This window comes from Oratosquilla oratoria, chromosome 10, assembly GCF_046742065.1.
Source record: "Oratosquilla oratoria isolate Oo_2021 chromosome 10, ASM4674206v1, whole genome shotgun sequence".
NCBI lineage: Eukaryota > Metazoa > Arthropoda > Malacostraca > Stomatopoda > Squillidae > Oratosquilla > Oratosquilla oratoria.
Genome location: NC_134786.1, coordinates 66,668,414 through 66,688,456, shown reverse-complemented (window position 1 = coordinate 66,688,456; position 20,043 = coordinate 66,668,414). Strand labels below are relative to the sequence as shown.

General features: G+C 39.8%; 2 protein-coding genes across 3 annotated transcripts in view; both read right to left on the bottom strand.

Moving 5' to 3' along the window:
- The window catches only part of LOC143029292 (uncharacterized), a 72,581-nt gene extending 67,707 nt beyond the window's left edge, over window positions 1-4,874 (bottom strand). For both annotated transcript variants that reach the window (XM_076192029.1, XM_076192030.1), the window contains exons 1-3: window positions 4,719-4,874; window positions 2,163-2,249; window positions 1,778-1,942 (exon numbers count right to left, since the gene is read on the bottom strand). In XM_076192029.1, the coding sequence (XP_076048144.1) occupies window positions 1,778-1,942; window positions 2,163-2,249; window positions 4,719-4,746 (280 nt within the window). In that variant the 5' untranslated portion in view covers window positions 4,747-4,874. The remainder of the gene's footprint in view (window positions 1-1,777; window positions 1,943-2,162; window positions 2,250-4,718) is intronic.
- Window positions 4,875-9,025: 4,151 nt separating this feature from the next.
- The window catches only part of Oseg1 (intraflagellar transport protein Oseg1), a 57,236-nt gene continuing 46,218 nt past the window's right edge, over window positions 9,026-20,043 (bottom strand). Inside the window, exons 26-27 of the mRNA XM_076192028.1 lie at window positions 17,479-17,643; window positions 9,026-11,159 (exon numbers count right to left, since the gene is read on the bottom strand). Coding sequence (XP_076048143.1) covers window positions 11,058-11,159; window positions 17,479-17,643 — 267 coding nt within the window. The 3' untranslated portion in view covers window positions 9,026-11,057. The remainder of the gene's footprint in view (window positions 11,160-17,478; window positions 17,644-20,043) is intronic.

Here is a 20,043-nt window from a genome sequence, read left to right as displayed (position 1 = left end):
TATAGAAACACAGTTTAATTACAAAGGATTACAAAGGCGGAGCATGCCGACAGGAGACCTTTTGATCCATATCTAGGTCGGATGCGAAAAAAAAATCATATTAATAATAAAATAATAAATAAAAACTATGATAATGTAAATAACATAAAATACATAAATAAATGCATAGGTATAGTTAAATAATAAACAAACAGGTAAATAGTAAATAATAATTAATTGACATATAACTAACAATAAATGAAAATCAGACAGACAAATGACAACAAAACAAAAAACAAAATAATGTAAGATAAATTATAATCATTACAGCATCTTACTTAGGTATTTATCTAAATGATTCTTAAAGCTTTGAACTGAACTACATTGCACTACCTGTGCAGGAAGTTTATTCCATTCATTAACTACACAGTTGGCAAAGTTGTTTCTACCTACTTCCAAATTGAATCTATTTCCGGACAGTTTGAGACCATTGTTTCTTGTCTGATTCTCATTCAATGTAAAAATTTTGTCACTTTTGATGTTGTCAATTCCCTTTAGAATTTTAAAGACCTGTATCAAGTCACCTCTGAGTCTACGCTTTTTTAGGGAAAACAGATTGATATGTTTTAGTCGATTTTCGTATGATTTATTTTTTATATTTGGAATCAGTTTTGTGGCTCGCTGTTGTACTTTTTCCAGTCTGTCAATGTCTTTAATGAGATTCGGTGACCATGCGGAAACAGCATATTCCAAATGTGGACGAACTAACGATTTATATAGCTTGTTAATGAGTGATGGACTTTTGAAATCAAAAGATCGCGCAATCAGTCCCAGAATCTTATTTGCTTTCTCAGAGGCTGAAATACACTGCTTGGATGATTTGAGGTCGTTACTGATAATTACGCCGAGATCTTTTTCACTATCCACTTTTGTTAACGAATTTCCAAATAACTTGTAATCGTACTTACTGTTATTTTTACCTATGTGCATTACCTTGCATTTACTTGTGTTAAATTTCATTAGCCACTTTTCAGACCATTGCTATAATTTATCTAAATCTTCTTGAATATCTAATTGGTTTGAGTGATCATTTGCCACTCCGCACAGTTTTGTATCATCAGCAAATTTGGAAACAGTAGATTTTAGTCCATGGTCTATATCATTTATATATACTATGAATAGAAGTGGCCCAAGAACGGAACCCTGAGGAACTCCACTTGCAACATTTTTCCATCCAGAAGTTTTTCCATTTAAAACAACTCTCTGTTTTCGACCATTCAACCAATTACTAGTCCAACCTAATAGGCTACCACTTATTCCATGCAAAGCTAATTTAGTAAGTAGTCTTTCATGTGGAACGGTATCAAAAGCTTTTGCAAAGTCTAGATATACTAAATCTATATTGTTTCTTTTGTCATAATTGGAGATAACTGTGTTGTAGAATTCGAGTAAGTTAGTCACGCAAGAACGTTTCCGTCTGAAACCATGCTGGCTATCATTTATCAAACGGTTACTTTCTAAATGATATTCGATAGCATCTCTGATGATAGTTTCCATTATTTTTCTTATCACTGTGTCTACTGTGATAAGTTTCCCTTTCTTTTGTTTGACTCCTATAATTTCTAATCTGCTTTTCCTATGAGATTTTTTGCATGTAGAGTGAAGGTTGTATGAAGACTTTTGTTTTGTGGATAGACTACCTATCTATCTCTAAATAACATATGTACCAATGTGAAGGTTTGGAGAAAGAAATTTTCTAAACAATGTGTAGTTCCCTACAACTTGAACAACTAATTACCTTTTCCTGCTTGATCATTTGATTTCTTGGCTGTAGTTCGTTTCTTTACTTCTTTTTTTGTTCGAGCTGTCTCTGGTCTTTCTTTCTTGGGTGCATCTTCCTTTGATTCCTCCTTCTTGGTTTTGGCCACTTCTTTTGTGTCATCAACCTTCTTTTTCCTCTTGCCTGAATGTAGAAATAACAATATAAACAAGATCAACTACCTCTATGTAACACTTCTTTTATAGTATTTTAACAAACCCACAAGGTTTTGATCCCATCTTTCGTTAACATAACATCCCTTCAACTGAATTGGCAAAAATAAACACTTGAAAAATTATCCAGATCAATGTTATTGCACATAGTATGCACAACATCTGAACTCCCTCAAAAGTAAACAACTTACTTGCTTTGTCTTCCTGCACATCATTGAGTTCCTCAAAATTCTCTGCAGAATCTAGAAGTTCATCCATTAGGTCCACCTCCTGTTCACCTATAAAGACAGGAAAATACAAATATTACATTCTAATTTGTCATGTCCAATCAAATATAGAGATAATTATAATAAAACTGCCTTAAAGATCTCAAACACATCAAATTTTATTATATTTCTCCTTGTCTGCTATTTTTTCTGTATGAGGGGGCAGAAAGGGGGGGGGTCACCAATTAAGTGAAGCAGCCTTGTTGTGGATGTTCTGTGTATTGTTGCAATGCTTCTGACCCCAGGAAGTAGGGGGGATACAGGGATGACCCGTCCTCCACGAGGAGCTAAGATGAGAAGGAGGAAAGGGTGGAAAATAGGAGTGGAATAGGTGGGAATGAAAAGGGTGTGGGTGGGTATATGCCTTTTGACTTTGAATACCTCCCTGATAAGGGGAAAAATGCCCTTATTATATAGACAGATGATGATATGTATCACCTTACAGTCAAACACCATCTTATTTGAGCACAATATTACAACAACATTAAAAATTATTGACCAGCACATTCTCTCTACATATCACTACTCCATCAAGAACTTAATTTCCACTTCCCCCATTTTATTTTCATACACCAATATTTAATTTTCCACTCACTTATTCCATCTGCATTTATCTCATATGGTGTGTGTATCATGGGCTGGGATGGGGGTAGCTAAACAAGTTTGCTTTGTCAGATAGAGATAGAGATAGATAGATAGAGAGAGAGAGAGAGAGAGAGAGAAAGAGAGAGAGAGAGAGAGAGAGAGAGGGAGAGAGAGAGAGAGAGAGAGAGAGAGAGAGAGAGAGAGAGAGAGAGAGAGAGAGAGAGAGAGAGAGAGAGAGAGAGAGAGAGAGAGAGAGAGAGAGAGAGAGAGAGGAGAGAGAGAGAGAGAGAGAGAGAGAGAGAGAGGGGGAGAGAGAGAGAGAGAGAGAGAGAGAGAGAGAGAGAGAGAGAGAGAGAGAGAGAGAGGAGAGAGAGGAGGAGAGAGAGAGAGAGAGAGAGAGAGAGAGAGAGAGAGAGAGAGAGAGAGAGAGAGAGAGAGAGAGAGAGAGAGAGAAGGAGGAAGGGAGGAAGGGAGGAAGGGAGGGAGGAAGGGAGGAAGGAAGGAAGGAAGGAAGGAAGGAAGGAAGGAAGGAAGGAAGGAAGGAAGGGAGGGAGGGAGGGAGGGAGGGAGGGAGGAAGGGAGGGAGGAAGGGAGGAAGGGAGGGAGGAAGGGAGGAAGGGAGGGAGGAAGGGAGGAAGGGAGGAAGGAAGGAAGGAAGGAAGGAAGGAAGGAAGGAAGGGAGGGAGGGAGGGAGGGAGGGAGGGAGGGAAGGAAGGAAGGAAGGAAGGAAGGAAGGAAGGAAGGAAGGGAGGGAGGGAGGGAGGGAGGGAGGGAGGGAGGGGGAGGGAGGGAGAGGAGAGGGAGAGGAGAGAGAGAGGGGAAAGAGGGGAGAGGAGAGAGAGAGGGGAAAGAGGGGAGAAGGGGAGAGGGAGATCGAGACAGATATATATATATCTTGGACCTAGTCCAGAGATTGAGTGTCTGATGGAAATGAAGGGGTAGACAGATTCTGAAAATGGGCAGTTGTTCAGTCCATCTTGCAGAACTGTCACTGGTTCCTTAGATATCTAAGTGTGCAATTATAGTTATCTTAAACTATAACAGGATAAGAAAAAATGGAACTCTAAGAGTATAACAATCCCATAAGTGTTTGCTACCACTTCCCTCCAGTACTAAATACAGCAAAAAATAATCACCTAATTTATTGCCAAATTACTTTTGTTTTAATATATATGGCATTTTTAGTAAGAATCTATATGATCATCAAAAGTTTAAATGACATTAATATGAACATACAATGGTATTTCAGATATCTTGTGTTAACACTGAAATTGAGGAGAGAGAAGCGAGAGCAAATTGTTCTGGAATGGGACCACTATACTCTAGGAATGCTGAGAAAACTTGGTCTCTTAATATCATATAAAAATTTCATTATTAAAAGAGATTATGTGTTAGTGAGGGGAAGGGCTAGTGAAAAAATTAACATGACAAGTTCCCTTCACATAAACATCCATAATTACCATATTAAAACACATTCCCATTATAATTTACCAATACATCATCATTAAATTAAGAAAATTTTCAAAATCCCTCCGGCCATCTGGTCAATACATGACATCAGGCAAACTACCGGAATGTGGGCGTTCTGTATTCCTTGACAACTTCATAGCTTGGCCGTGGCTTGGGAGGAACCTTGGAAACAAGATCTTTTTTGTATTCAAATCATTTGCCCATTTCCGCCTACATATAAATTAATACTAATTATTATAATGTCAGATTTCCCCCAAGGAAACTTGTTCTTCAAAATGCTTATGTTATAATGTACCTAATGATGAGACACCCGCTCGATAATACAGCAGTCGAGCCATGACAAAGCCTACCATCGCTTAGGCTTTCTGCATAACCACAACAACCTAGCTGTGTTACACATTTATTTTAATGAAAATAAGGTTTTACCTTTGACTTCGGTGTTATCTTCACTCATTATAGCTTCTCAAATCCAATTTGTTGGTAATATGTTACGTGTAATTCTCAATACACGATAAGAATCAACATCCACAGTAATGCTAACAACAACTTCCTCGTATTTTCTCGCAAAGCACGAGAACGAGAGCCGAGTACTGTAAAGAACAGAAGAGTCACCGATGAAGTAATGCTATAAAATGTATTTAACAAAAATAACTATATACTATTTAATATTATATTTTATAATGTCCTTAAAGTGGCCTTTCTCATAAAAAACATTTGATATATTCATTATCTATTTCTCCGATTCTCTTATCTTGACTTCGGCTTTGTTTTTACAAATTTATAATAAGCTTATTTGACAAATTATTTGTTCATAAAATGTAATTACGAACATATTTAACTACGTATGTTATGATTTGTACAAGAAGTTTTGTATATCATCTACCATATGAAATTCATGATAAATGGTAGGCGTTGCCTGTGACCGTTGGTTGGAAGAAAGAGGAGTTTTAACATACACGGTCTACTGAGTACAGACCGTTTGCATGGAATTGAGATGTACCAGTGGAAATTAATATAAATCTTCACAATTATTACTGGGACTAGCATGTACATCGTCTAAAATTTCATTATTACAAGTTCTTCATAAAAGATATAAAAGAATCACAGTATCAGTCCAGTAAAACCATAGTAATTCACAATGACTACCAAATATATAGGAGTTAGATTCAGAGGAATACTTAGTACTACTTGGAAAAATGACAGACAATGAGACAAAAAAAAAAAAAAGAGGGGGGGGTTCAGCTTTTTATATATTTTTCCAGCGTAAATCAACTGTAAGCTTGGGGTATTTGAATATTTTACATAGCACCATAAGATTTTTTTTTAATCAAGTGGGGTTGGTGGAACATTTTGGTTATTCCTTTAGGAAGTGACTTCTCCATATAGTTACATATTATCTACCAAGGTGAAACCAACCACAGTTAATCAAGTAGTGCTGAAGACGGATGTAAGATAGAACTGTCGCCCTATTTTCAAAACCCATTATTACATTAACCTTCATTGAATGTGCAGTCCAGAGTGACTGGCATTCGGTCTCTGCACCAAGTCCAGGCTTTCTATGATATTTTTGCACTTCCTCCATCTAAATTACAAGGAGATATGACAACCAGCAAATGTTCCCATCATACTAATACTACAAAATGGTGGCATGGGAACAGTACCACATTAATACAAGCCATGCAGACGGCAGGGTAACTTTTCTTCCCAGAGATATATTTATGGGAGGGCCTAAAACTACCGCCAGGCACCATAGAGGTGGTTTCCAGATAATGAAATTTGAGGCGACAGCTATATACTCAGGTTATGACCACATTAAGGACATGCTACACAGTGATGATGTATATAGATGCAATAAATGTTCCAGTAGGAGCAGCATTGTGAATTTAGTGAATGTGAATCAACGATAGACAGCTTGTAAGAATCAACACTTATTTTTCAAGGACTTGCCACTTCTATGACTGCTTCTTCCTCTTCCAATTACATTGTGTTTGTGGGAGGGATGCTGCTGTCATGATTCTATGCATGTCATAGGTGGCAATTAATAGAATGGAGTGTGGGGACTAGGAATCTCTGTATTTAACTTTTGTGAAAAATCAACATTCATACTTATGCTATCTTTTAATCTATAATGTCAGTAATATTGATCATACCATCTCTTGCAATGACATTAAACATTTTCTATCTAGATATGTTTTGTGACTTCAAGAAGTTTTTATAGCTCCTTTACTGAAAATCTTTTTTTCATACATTAATAATTCATACATACATATACCAAGGCTTCTTCCCCCTTACAAGGTAGGTAGCCAAAAAGGAAAAGGCATAAAATCACTCCCACCCATTCCATCCCTGAATACACTCCATACCCCTCCACCCTCCCTCTTATCTTAGCACCTCCTGGATGATGGGTCATCCCTGCACCTTGTCCACTGTCCTGGGTCAGAAGCAGTGTTGCCAGACACAGCACATCCACAGCAAAGCCGCTTCATTAAATCGGCGACCCCCCCTCTCCGTCCCCTCATGCATAAAAGGAGAAGACGGGGAGAAATCCCTTCGGGCTGCGTCAAATTTTGCTCACACATACTACCTCACCCCCCATTCCACCTCATGCATCACAACATCATCCATATACAACCATTCTCCATTCACCCGTCTTCTGTCCTCTCCCGTCCTTCCTCAACAGACATTCCCCTCTTCCCCAAAGCCCCCTTCACCCCATCCATCCACCTCATCCTAGGACGTCCCCTCATGTTCACTCCCTCCACATCTGCCTTCCACACCTCTTTTACTAATCTTTCTTCACTCATTCTTTCCATGTGTCCAAACCATCCTAATACTCTTTCATCAACCCTATCTCCCAACTCCCTTTCCATCCCTGTTCTTCTCCTCACCTCCTCATTTCTCACTCTATCTAGCCTAGTAACCCCCATCATACTTCTCAGACACCTCATCTCAAACACATTCAAATTCCTTCTCTCTTATGTTCCATGTTTTTGCCCCATACAGTGCTGTTGGCACAATCACTCCTTCATACAGTGTCCTCTTGGCATCCATTCCCAAATGTCTATTCCTCATTACACTCTTCAATCCACCAAGGCATTTACTCGCTTCTCTCAATCTACATTCTACCTCCACCTTTTCCTGCCACATTTGCACCCAAGTATCTAAAACTATCCACTTCCCCCAGTCACTCTCCCTTAATGCTCACTTCCAGTCTACTGCCACTTTCACCCCTTGTACATCTCATCACCTTACTTTTACCCACATTTATCTCTAGATTTCTTCTATCACATACTCTCCCAAACTCTGTCGCCAACTTCCTCAGTACCTCCTCCGATCCTGCCACAAGCGCAGTGTCATCAGCAAACAACAGCTGGCTCACCTCCCACTTTTCTCCATTTTCTTTAACCATCTCCAATCCCTGACCCACTACCCTTGCATTTACCTCTCGCACTACCCCATCCATGTATAAGTTGAACAGTAATAAGAAAACAGGAATAAATGATAGTTTGTTAATTCTCACTGTACTTTAATTGGTTCAGTTTATCATCTTTACAGATAATGCACAGCCAACATTAGAAAATCATAAGTGCATCATAAGGCTACATGAGGAACAGATAAACGACACTGTTACATTTTCTCAATATGAATGTATTCCATGTTACAAAATGGCACGTAAGTTGCAAAACAAATTATGAAAAGTTACAAATCATAAATACATCATATGATGTCAACTAATAGTATTTTGGAAGGGATAGTTGAATGGTATTTGCACATGTGGGTGTGTGTTTTGACTAAGCTACCACTTTATGAGAGTGTAGGACAAAACACCCCCCTGATGAAACTTCCCTGGGTAAAACACTCCCCTAGACAAGACATCTTTAATATATTTAATTAGTTTGGTTACTAGTGAAAGTATATTAAAGGTGTATTAACTACGTACCAATTACCACTTGGTTCTAAAGCTTATCAATATTTCTATCACCACCATCACATCACCACCAGTGCATTGCCACCACAATCATCACCACCACCACATCACCATAAGTACCACCAACACATCACCATCATCATCACCACCACCATCACCAAATTACTACCATCATCACATCACCACCACCACCTTCACATCACCACTGCCATCAGCACCATCACTATCACATCATCAGTACTACCACCATCACATCACCACCATAACATCACATCACCCACAATTATAACCACCACCATCATAGGTAAAATATATATGGGAGTGCTTTGTCCTGGGGGTGCTTTGTCCAGGTGTGTTTTATCTGAGGTGGGGGGGGGGTTCATTCAGGGGTTATTTTGTCTGGATACCCCTCATGAGGGGTAAATAACCTTCATTATATTTACTTAGTTGTAGTATATGAGGTTGGAGTTGTGCTCATGGAGTCTCACCTTGCTTCCATTAAACAATCTAGTTTATGTTGCTGGCCTGGATTATATTCTGATCCAATTTGTTCTATAAGTCTACACATATGGAAAGCTATACTTCTTAACACCTTTTAAAGTCTTAAATTTTCAATGTTTTCATATAAGCTTTTAGGTTTATAAGGAAGGTGGCCCATTCCCCACATCCATCACACACCCATATTATCCCTTTTGAGCTCCTTGTGTATTATATATATATATATATATATATATATATACAGTATATATATATATATATATATATATATATATATATATATATATATATATATATACAGTATATATATATATATATATATATATATAGTGTGTGTGTGTGTGTGTGTATTGTGTGTATATATATGCATATATAGAAAGAATGAGTGAAGAAAGACTTGCAAAAAGTGTGAAAAGCAGAAGTGGATACAGTAAACTTGTATTTACCTAGTTGTATTTACCTAGTTGTATTTTATGGGAAGGGGAGCTATGCTCGTGGTGTCCCATCTTTATATCTCATTTTATCTAAACTATTTCTAAATTCATGAGGAAGATCATGAATGAGGTGGATGGACAAGGTAAAGGGGACATTGGATGCATGAGAAATGTCTGTTGAACAAGGAAGAGACAATGGTTTGGCATGTATGGATGTTCTCTGCTCAGTAATTTTTTTTTTGAGTTGGTGACAAGCCAGCTGTGGAGGTATTTTGTCTCCCTGCATTATTTTTTACCTGAGCAGAGTGGCAGGGGGGAGCAATGACCTTCATTTGCAAGGTGATAAGATGGGAAAGGCATGGGTATGGGTGTGTGCTTTGATCTAGCCATCCTCTCATAAAGGAAAAAAGATCCCTTAGTATATATGTATGTATATTACCAGCACACACATTCGTGTCCATCCTAGCAATTTGAGCTCATGTTTCTCGTATATAAAGTACAAGTAAGACTACCCAGGGTTCAGCATTACTTCTAAAAACCATTATATTTGTAAACATTGTTTCATTTGAGTTTCCAATAGTTCATTCCATTAACCAAATTGCATATAAGGAACCTGCAAGTAAAGTGGGCCAACTTTATGAACCAGTTATCACTTACTCTGTTGCCCGTTCTCATTTGCAAACCCTTCATGAACCATATAAACACTAATGAAATTATGAAAATATATGCATTTTACCTACATTAAAAGTGATGCATAAAGGCACATACTCTTACGTATTTACATAGTGATGGTTTGAGAAAAAATCAAAAGGTACTATCAAAGAATTGCTACAGGCTAATTAATCCATTAAAGCTCTCTGGCTTTTAGTAGGCTAAAAACAACATGGTCTCCATCAATTAACCCATTAAAACCCAGTAAGTCTCTTCTGAGATTTTGTTCTGGCTAATCTTAGACAATTTTATTCAGCTCTGAGGAGCCCCTATGGGTGTTGACAGGCTAAGATAAAAAAGTAACATGAAATTAAAAAGAAAGTATAAAACTAAAATGTACACCTCAAGTACAGCGGACGGAAATCTTCCTTGCATATAAAGTACAGTAGAATTTTGGTTCTCCCACAATCTGTTCCAGAACCAATTTGGTTGAGGACCAAAAATATTTACCAATTTGCAGAATACAACTTAATCAGGATGTTATTTTTCCACAAAACTTTGAATTTTGCCCTAGTTTCCATTTGAGTTGGTCAGCAATTAATATTTTGGTCAACAACCAGAGAAAAAAAAATTGTTCAAGAACTGATTTGTTCAACTTATGACACATTCAAGAACTGTGGTTCTACTGTGCTTTGCAGAACTGAGATCTTTAACTCTCAACATGCACCATAAACTAATGACTATATAATCTTTGGCTCATTTCTTGAATATTGTACAATAAAAGAATATATTATTCATACTAGGACTATGTTCAGCTAAATTCTTTTTCCTCATTAAAGACAACAAGACAATTCTGTCTTTATCAAAATGTAAAGAATCATGGTAAATATCTTGAAAATAATTACATGAAAGTGGCAAAACTTATTTTGTCAGGCAAAAAATATAAATCTAGTAACATTAATGAAATGAAATAGTCCTTTGTTATGATCATTGTAAGCACCTAAGAAATAAGTTAAGTTTAAATTTTGCACATTATGTCAGCACCTATCATAAAACAAAGTAAAATGTCTTAATAAATACAGAGTTCTTTAAAACTACAGAAATAATCTTTCAAAATGCAGTACAATGTTTAGATCTTTCAAAATATTTGTATCTTAAAAAACAATCCTTAATGGACAATCTGAATAACCCTGCCACAAATAAGAACCTTTTTAATCAACAATTAACAAGTATTAATTGCACTTTCTTCTGTTACTATTCCTCATTATTTTCACCTGCATCTCCTACTGGGGTGCGACAGAAGGGACAATGGCCTTTTTGTAGCACCTGAAGAACATAATCATCTGTATGGAACATCTGCAAAGAATGATAAACAGAGGGAAGTATCATAATGAGTGGCAAGAGTTGTATTTCATTCCTGACAACCAATGCTATATTTGGGGACAATATTATGGTGAAGAGCTGGAGCCATAGAGGTGGTACAGGAAAGTTATGGAGGATAGCAGAAAGGAGTGATAGTAGAAGTTAAAAAGTGACCAGCATTTTGTTTTTAAGTAGAGATAAACAATGGCAAGTACAGTCAAGGTCAATTGTCAACAATCAATTTTAGATCTCAGGCCTCCTGCAGTAGACCCACAGCCAAATGTCATCCCATCTCTTGATCTTCTTTGTTCAAAATTACATCAACCTTTGTATTCAAAAAGCTTCAGATGTCTCAAGTTAGACTTCAAGGCTTTTTGTGTTGACCTAATAGTATATATATATATATATATATATATATATATATATACATATTTATATAGCATATATATTTATATATATATATATATATATATATATATATATATATACATATACATATTTATATATATATCTTAGGGGGTATCCATTACTAACAATATCGATAGGTCACACACCAAGACATGTGATTCAATGCATGCAAGGAGGTACCCGTCTTTACCAATACCTCCAATCTTGCTGACTACACAATTTCTTAATCATAAACACATGACTCAAAGAATGCAACGTTTCACAACCACACTATTGCGCCATCACCCAACAAGGAAGTACCTAATGTCACCAGACAGTTCAATAACCTTTCCTTATACCTACCCCAACTACATTATCGTAACTTCAATACATACACCATATCTAACCATATCCATGAAAGATAGTCATTCATTACTATACAACTAACACACATATATCATAACCCAAAATGTATTTGCCAACTAACAACCACACCAAAGGTGCATAGACAGACTTTTGACTTTTTATAAGAAGGCGACTGTGCTCGCCAGATAGAAGAGACTGGGGAGACTCTCTTCCTTAGTCTAGGCCTGGGAGACTTTCTCCTCTTTGGAAGAATATCCCAACCTGTAGATATATCTAAAGTACATACATACATATACCAAGGCTTTTTCCCCCTCACAAGGGAGGTACCCAAAAGTGAAAAGGCATAAAATCATTCCCACCCATTCCATCCCTGAATACACTCCACACCCCTCTAACCTCCCTCTTATCTTAGCACCTCCTGGATGATGGGTCATCCCTGCACCTTGTTCACTGCCCTGGGACAGAGCAGTGTCGCAAGACACAGCACATCCACAGCAAGGCCGCTTCATTAAATCGGCGACCCCCCCTCTCCGTCCCCCCATGCATAAAAGGAGAAGACAGGGAGAAATCCCTTTGGGCTGCATCAAATTTTGCTCACACATACTACTTCACCCCCCATCCTGCCCATTCCACCTCATGCATCACAACATCATCCATATACAACCATTCTCCATTCACCCATGTCTTCTGTCCTCTCCCGTCCTTCCTCAACAGACATTCCCCTCTTCCCCAAAGCCCCCTTCACCCCATCCATCCACCTCATCCTAGGACATCCCCTCATGTTCACTCCCTCCACATCTGCCTTCCATACCTCTTTTACTAGTCTTTCTTCACTCATTCTTTCCATGTGTCCAAACCATCCTAATACTCTTTCATCAACCCTATCTCCCAACTCCCTTTCGACCCCTGTTCTCCTCCTCACCTCCTCATTTCTCACTCTATCTAGCCTAGTAACCCCCATCATACTTCTCAGACACCTCATCTCAAACACATTCAAACTCCTTCTCTCTTCCTCTTATGTTCCATGTTTCTGCCCCATACAGTGCTGTTGGCACAATCACTCCTTCATACAGTCTCCTCTTAGCATCCATTCCCAAATGTCTATTCCTCATTACACTCTTCAATCCACCAAGGCATTTACTCGCTTCTCTCAATCTACATTCTACCTCCACCTTTTCCTGCCACATTTGCACCCAAGTATCTAAAACTATCCACTTCTTCCAGTCGCTCTCCCTTAATGCTCACTTCCAGTCTACTGCCACTTTCACCCCTTGTACATCTCATCACCTTACTTTTGCCCACATTTATCTTTAGCTTTCTTCTATCACATACTCTCCCAAACTCTGTCACCAACTTCCTCAATCCCTCCTCCGATCCTGCCACAAGTGCAGTGTCGTCCGCAAACAACAGCTGGCTCACCTCCCACTTTTCTCCATTTTCTTTAACCATCTCCAATCCCTGACCCACTACCCTTGCATTTACCTCTCGCACTACCCCATCCATGTATAAGTTGAACAGCCAGGGTGACATAACGCATCCCTGACGAAGCCCCACCTTTACCTCGAAACACTCACTCACTCCATTTCTAATCCTGACACAAGCTCTACTACTCTCATAAAAACTCTTGGCAGCTCCTAGAAGCTTTCCTCCTATCCCGTATATCTGCATAACCTCCCACAGTGCCTTTCTGTCTACCCTATCATAAGCCTTTTCCAGATCCATAAAAGCCCAAAAAACATCCTTCCCCTTTCCTATAGCTTTCTCACATATCTGTCTTACCACAAAGATCTGATCTACACAACCTCTACCCATCCTAAACCCATACTGTTCCTCACCAATTACTCCCTCTGTTCCTCTCCTAATCCTCTCAATCAAGATCTTCCCATAAGCCTTCCCAACTACACTTAACAAGCTAATTCCTCTGAAACTACTACATTCACACTTGTCCCCTTTTCCCTTGTAAAGTGGAACTATACAGGCACTCCTCCAGTCCTCCGGCACTCTACCCTCTCTCCAGCAAACATTAAATAACCTTACCAGCCAGTCCACCATCACTGTACCTCCTCTTTTTTAGACATTCTGCATGGCATCCATCCAGACCAGGTGCCTTACCTGCTTTCATCATCTTAACAACTGCCTTCACTTCATCCTTCCTTATTTCTCCTCCATTTTCCTCACTCATCACAGTCATTTTCTTAGCATTTCCCACTGCAACTATCTTTCCCTCCTTATCCTCCTTCACATTTAGCAACTCCCTAAAATATTCTGCCCATCTTCCCCTTACTGCCTTCTCTTCCATTATCATCTCTCCATCTGCACCTTTTACCTTTTGTTCTCTACTTGATTTGCCTCCTCTTCCTCTCTTAATTTCTTTCCAAAACATCTTTTTATTACTTTCAAAATTTTCTGTCATACTCTTACCCCACTTCACATCTGCTCTCCTCTTTGCCTCCTTTACCTTTTGCTTTACTTCTCTTTTCTTTTCTTTGTACCTCTCATATGACTCCCTCATCCTATTTTGTAACCAAACTGTGAAAGCTCGCTTCTTCTCTTCTACAACCTTCTTTGTTTCCTCATCCCACCATTCACTACCCTTCCTTCTATTTCCTCCTGTCCTTCTTGTTCCACACACCATCCTTGCACACTTTGTGACTCCCTCCTTGAACCATCCCCACTCCTCTACACCTAGCTCTACTCTATCTTTCACTCCCTCCCACTCCTCCTTCAGCTTCTTCTTGTACTCCTTCTCCTTTTCCTTTTCATTTAAAGAGTTCACTCTAAGTACCTCCCTACCTTTTGTCCCTTTCCTCTTCCTCCATCTATCCTCCACTCTCAACTTACCTTCCACCAAAAAATGATCTGATATTCCCCCACCCTCTCCCCTTAGCACATGTACATCCTTAACTCTTCCTATCATAATCCTATTTACCACTATATAATCCATTAATGCTCTATCTACCACCCTTCCATCCACCACCCTCTCCCATGTGTACTTATGCTTGACTTTCTTCTGAAACACTGTATTTGCTATCATCAACTCTCTTTCTAGACACATTTCCACCATCAACTCTCCACTATGATTCTTTCCTGGAACTCCACATTTCCCAACCACTCCATCAATTGGACCATTTCCTACCCTAGCATTAAGGTCTCCCAGTACTATTACATTGACATTTCTCCCTTTCTTCTACACTCTTCTCACTGCCAGGCCCATATGCACTTACAAAGACCCACATCTCCTTTCCCAGTTTCACCTTCATCCACATTATCCTTGAGGAAACCTCCTTCCACTCCACTACACGTTTACCTATCTCTTCACTTACTTCACTCTTCACTTATCTAAAGTACCTGCCAATAAACATTAGAAAACTGAAATAAGTCTACATAGAACCCGCTGGCACTGCCACTTGTGTAACCCACCTTTATCAGTTACAGGGGTATTCCGGGAGTTGAGGTATCTCAGTGGAAAACTATTTCTTGATATCATTAATGCAGTCAAGAGTTTTTATGAGAGTTGTATAGCTTGCGTTAGGATTAGAAATGGAGAGAGTGAATGGTTTGAGGTAAAGGTGGGACTGCATCAGGGGTGTGTTATGTCGCCCTGGCTTTTCAATCTTTACATGGATGGGGTGGTGCGAGAGGTGAATGCAAGGGTAGTGGGTCAGGGGTTGGAGATAATTAAAGAAAATGGAGAAAAGTGGGAGGTGAGCCAGCTGTTGTTTGCTGACGACACTGCGCTTGTAGCAGGATCAGAGGAGGGATTAAGGAAGTTAGAGACAGAGTTTGAGAAGGTGTGTGAAAGAAGGAAGCTTAAGATAAATTTGAGCAAAAGTAAGGTGACGAGATGTACAAGGGGAGAGAGTGACAGTAGGATGGAAGTGAGCATTAAGGGTGAGAAACTGGAGGAAGTGGATAGTTTCAGATACTTGGGTGCGAATGTGACAGGAAAGGGAGGAGTTGAGTTGGGGTGGAGGTAGAATGTAGATTGAGAGAAGCGAGTAAATGCCTTGGTGGATTAAAAAGTGTAATGAGAAATAGACATCTGGGAATGGATGCTAAGAGGAGGTTATATGAAGGAGTGATTGTGCCAACAGCAATGTACGGGGCAGAAACATGGATCATGAGAGAGGAAGAGAGAAGGAGTTTGAATGTGTTTGAGATGAAATGTCTGAGAAGTATGATAGGGGTTACTAGGCTAGATAGAGTGAGAAATGAGGAGGTGAGGAGGAGAACAGGGGTGGAAAGGGAGCTGGGAGATAGGGTTGATGAAAGAGTATTAGGATGGTTTGGACACATGGAAAGAATGAGTGAAGAAAGATTAGTAAAAGAAGTGTGGAAGGCGGAGGTGGAAGGAGTGAATTGAGGGGGGTGTCCTAGGATGAGATGGATGGATGGGGTGAAAGGGGCTTTACAAAAGAGAGGAATGTCTGTAGAGGAAGGACGGGAGATGACAGAAGATAGGGGTGAATGGAGAAGGGTTGTGTATAGATGAGGCTGTGATGCATGAGGGGGAGTGGGTGGGGGATGGGGGGTGAGGAAGTATGTATGAGAAAAAATTTGATGCTACCCGAAGGGATTTCTCCCCGTCTTCTCCTTTTCTGCATGAGGGGATGGAGAGGGGGGGGTCGCCGAATTTATGAAGCGGCTTTGCTGTGGATGTGCTGTGTCTTGCGACACTGCTTCTGACCCGGGGCAGTGGACAGGATGCAGGGATGACCCGTCATCCAGGAGGTGCCAAGATAGGAGGAAGGGAGGTGGGTGGAGGGGAGTGGAATATATGGGAAATGAAATGGGTGGGAGTGTTTTCTATGCCTTTTTCTTTTTGGCTACCCCCCGTGTAAAGGAGAAAAAGCCTTTGGTATATGTATGTATGTATTAATGCACATGGTCTATTTCAGTCTGCTTCAATGACTTTGTGAAGCTCTCCCATCCCAAAACAAGAGTTTTATTCATTCGTCTCACTGACCTGTACAACATGATCATATCACCTTTTCCTCTTCTTTCTCTCAGTAATGGCAAGTTCAATTTTTTTTTTTTTTTTTTTTTTTTTTTTTTTAGTGAATGATGTGCAGGTCACCATAGAGTAAAACAGTGGAGGTATATCAGCTCTGACTGTGGCTCCTACTGTGAAAGAGCTATGACTTCCTACATTGTTTATCTAAGCAGTGTGGCACGAAACAGGTTGAGAGATGACAGTACCGGTATATAAATCTATTAACTACATTACTATAAAGTTGAGATGGGAGAGGTGGTTAAATGGGTTTTATATGTTTACCTGTACTGGGGTACTAACCTCTGTACTAGGGTACTGACTGCATGGGAACATGAGGTTAATACATTAGGGATTGTTTTGGGGTGTCCCTACAGACTATTGCCACACATTCATCTACGTTGAAATCTAAAATCTCTACTCATAAAGAAATTGTGACACTTTTCCATCACACAACCTTGATGCAGCCCCACATACACCTTAAATCACACACACTCATTATTCCTGATCTTTCATATTTATAAACACTACATTCTTCTTGCCTTATTTTCAACACACAAAAAAAATTACCTTGTTGCAGTACTGGCAGTGTGTAATGGGAACATCTGGCATGAGATTGCGGAAGTACTGGTATTGCAGAGGCTTGCGCCATTTGCACACAATCACATCATGTGGTTCCATTGCTAAGAGTGCCTTACGTCCCACAACAACTGGCTGGAATTCAGATCCTCCTTGCTGTGAGATGAAGGGAAAAAGTAAAAATTAAGACAGAGTGGATACCTAATCAATCAGTCATAAGACCTACAAAAAAAATCTAAAACACCATATGCTCAACAAAACTACTACTCTTAATACATGAAATTACTTTTAGAATTTTTTTTACTGATAATGAGATGGGTCGATGATGTGAAAAAAACCTTGAAGGTATTAAGATAGTTGTTTTGATTGTGTAACTTAGTTTTTGTACTATATTTTGAGTATTGGTAGTTCCTTGGGGGATTAAAAAGTGTAATGAGAAGCCAAGAAAGATTGTACGATGTGGTGATTGTGCTGTCAGCACTGTATGGGGCAGAAACATGGAACATAAGAGAGGAAGAGTTTAAATGTGTTTAAGATGAAATGTCAGAAGTATGGTATGGTTTGCTAGGCTGGATAGAGTGAGAAACAAGGGGGTGAGGAGGAAAGCAGGGGTGGAAAGGGAGTTGGGAGATAGGGTTGATGAAAAAGTATTGGGATGGTCTGGACACATGGAAAGAATGAGTGAAGAAAGATTAGTATAAGAAGTGTGGACGGCATAGGTGGATGGAGTGAACAGGATGGGGCAACCAAGGATGAGATGGACAGATGGGGTAAAAGGGGCGCTGAGAAAGAGGATGTCTGTTGAGGAAGGAAGGGAGAAGACAGAAGATACGAGTGAGTGGAGCATGGTTGTGTATGGATGATGCTGGGATGCATGGAAGGGAGTGGGTGTGGGGTGGGGAGGTTAAGTAGCGGTTATGTGTGAATGATTTTTCATGCAGACTGAAGGGATTTCTCACACTTCTCTTTTTCTGGATGAGGGGACGGAGGGGGGGTTCACTAATTAAATAAAGTAGGCTTGCTGTGGATGTGCTGTGTCTTGCTGCATTGCTTCTGAACCAGGGCAATGGACAAGATACAGGAATAACCTGTCATCCAGAAGGAGCTAGAAAAGGGGGGGAGGGGTGGTGAATGGGACTGGAGTGGGATGAAATGGGTGGGAGTGGAATAATGCCTTTTGAATTTGGCTACATCCCTTGTAAGGGGGAAAAGTCCTTGGTATATGTATGTCTGTATGTACATACATATACCTACATATACCAAGGCTTTTTCCCCCTTACAAGGGAGGTAGCCAAAAAGGAAAAGGCATAAAAATCATTCCCACCCATTCCATCCCTGAATACACTCCACACCCCTCCACCCTCCCTCTTATCTTAGCACCTCCTGGATGACGGGTCATCCCTGCACCTTGTCCACTGCCCTGGGTCAGATGCAGTGTCGCAAGACACAACACATCCACAGCAAGGCCGGTTCATTAAATCGACGACCACCCCTCTCCGTCCCCCCATGCATAAAAGGAGAAGACAGGGAGAAATCCCTTCGGGCTGCGTCAAATTTTGCTCACACATACTACCTCCCCCGCCATCCCCCCGCCCATTCCACCTCATGCATCACAACATCATCCATATACAACCATTCTCCATTCACCCCTGTCTTCTATCCTCTTCCATCCTTCCTCAACAGACATTCCCCTCTTCCCCAAAGCCCCCTTCACCCCATCCATCCACCTCATCCTAGGACATCCCTTCATGTTCACTCCCTCCACATCTGCCCTCCATACCTCTTTTACTAGTCTTTCTTTACTCATTCTTTCCATGTGCCTGTATAGTTCCACTTTACAAAGGAAAAGGGGACAAGTGTGAGTGTAGTAGTTTCAGAGGGATTAGCTTGTTGAGTGTAGTTGTTGTTGTTGTCATTCCCTAGACTGTCTATCTGAGCAGTCCTGTCTCCCAAGGAATGCCACAGCTGAAACTGGGTTTTCCCACAAATCCTTTATAGAGTGTATGTTGTGTTGTGTATTTGTGTAGTTGGGAAGGCTTATGGGAGAGTCTTGATTGAGAGGATTAGGAGAGGAACAGAGGGAGTAATTGGTGAGGAACAGTGTGGGTTTAGGACAGATAGAGGTTGCATAGATCAGATTTTTGTGGTAAGACAGATATGTGAGAAAGCTATAGGAAAAGGTAAGGATGTTTTTTGGGCTTTTATGGATTTGGAAAAGGCTTATGACAGGGTAGACAGGAAAGCAATGTGGGAGGTATTGCAAATATATGGGATAGGAGGAAAGCTTTTAGGAGCTGTCAAGAGTTTTTACGAGAGTAGTAGAGTGTGTGTCAGGATTAGAAATAGAGAGTGTGAGTGGTTTGAGGTAGAGGTGGGACTTTGTCAGGAATGTGTTATGTCACCCTGGGTGTTCAATTTACAAAGGATTACAAAGGCGGATTACAAAGGCGGATGCAAAAAAAAATATATATATATATATATATATTAATAATAATAATAATAATAAAATAATAAATAAAAACTATAATAATGTAAATAACAAATAAAATACATAAA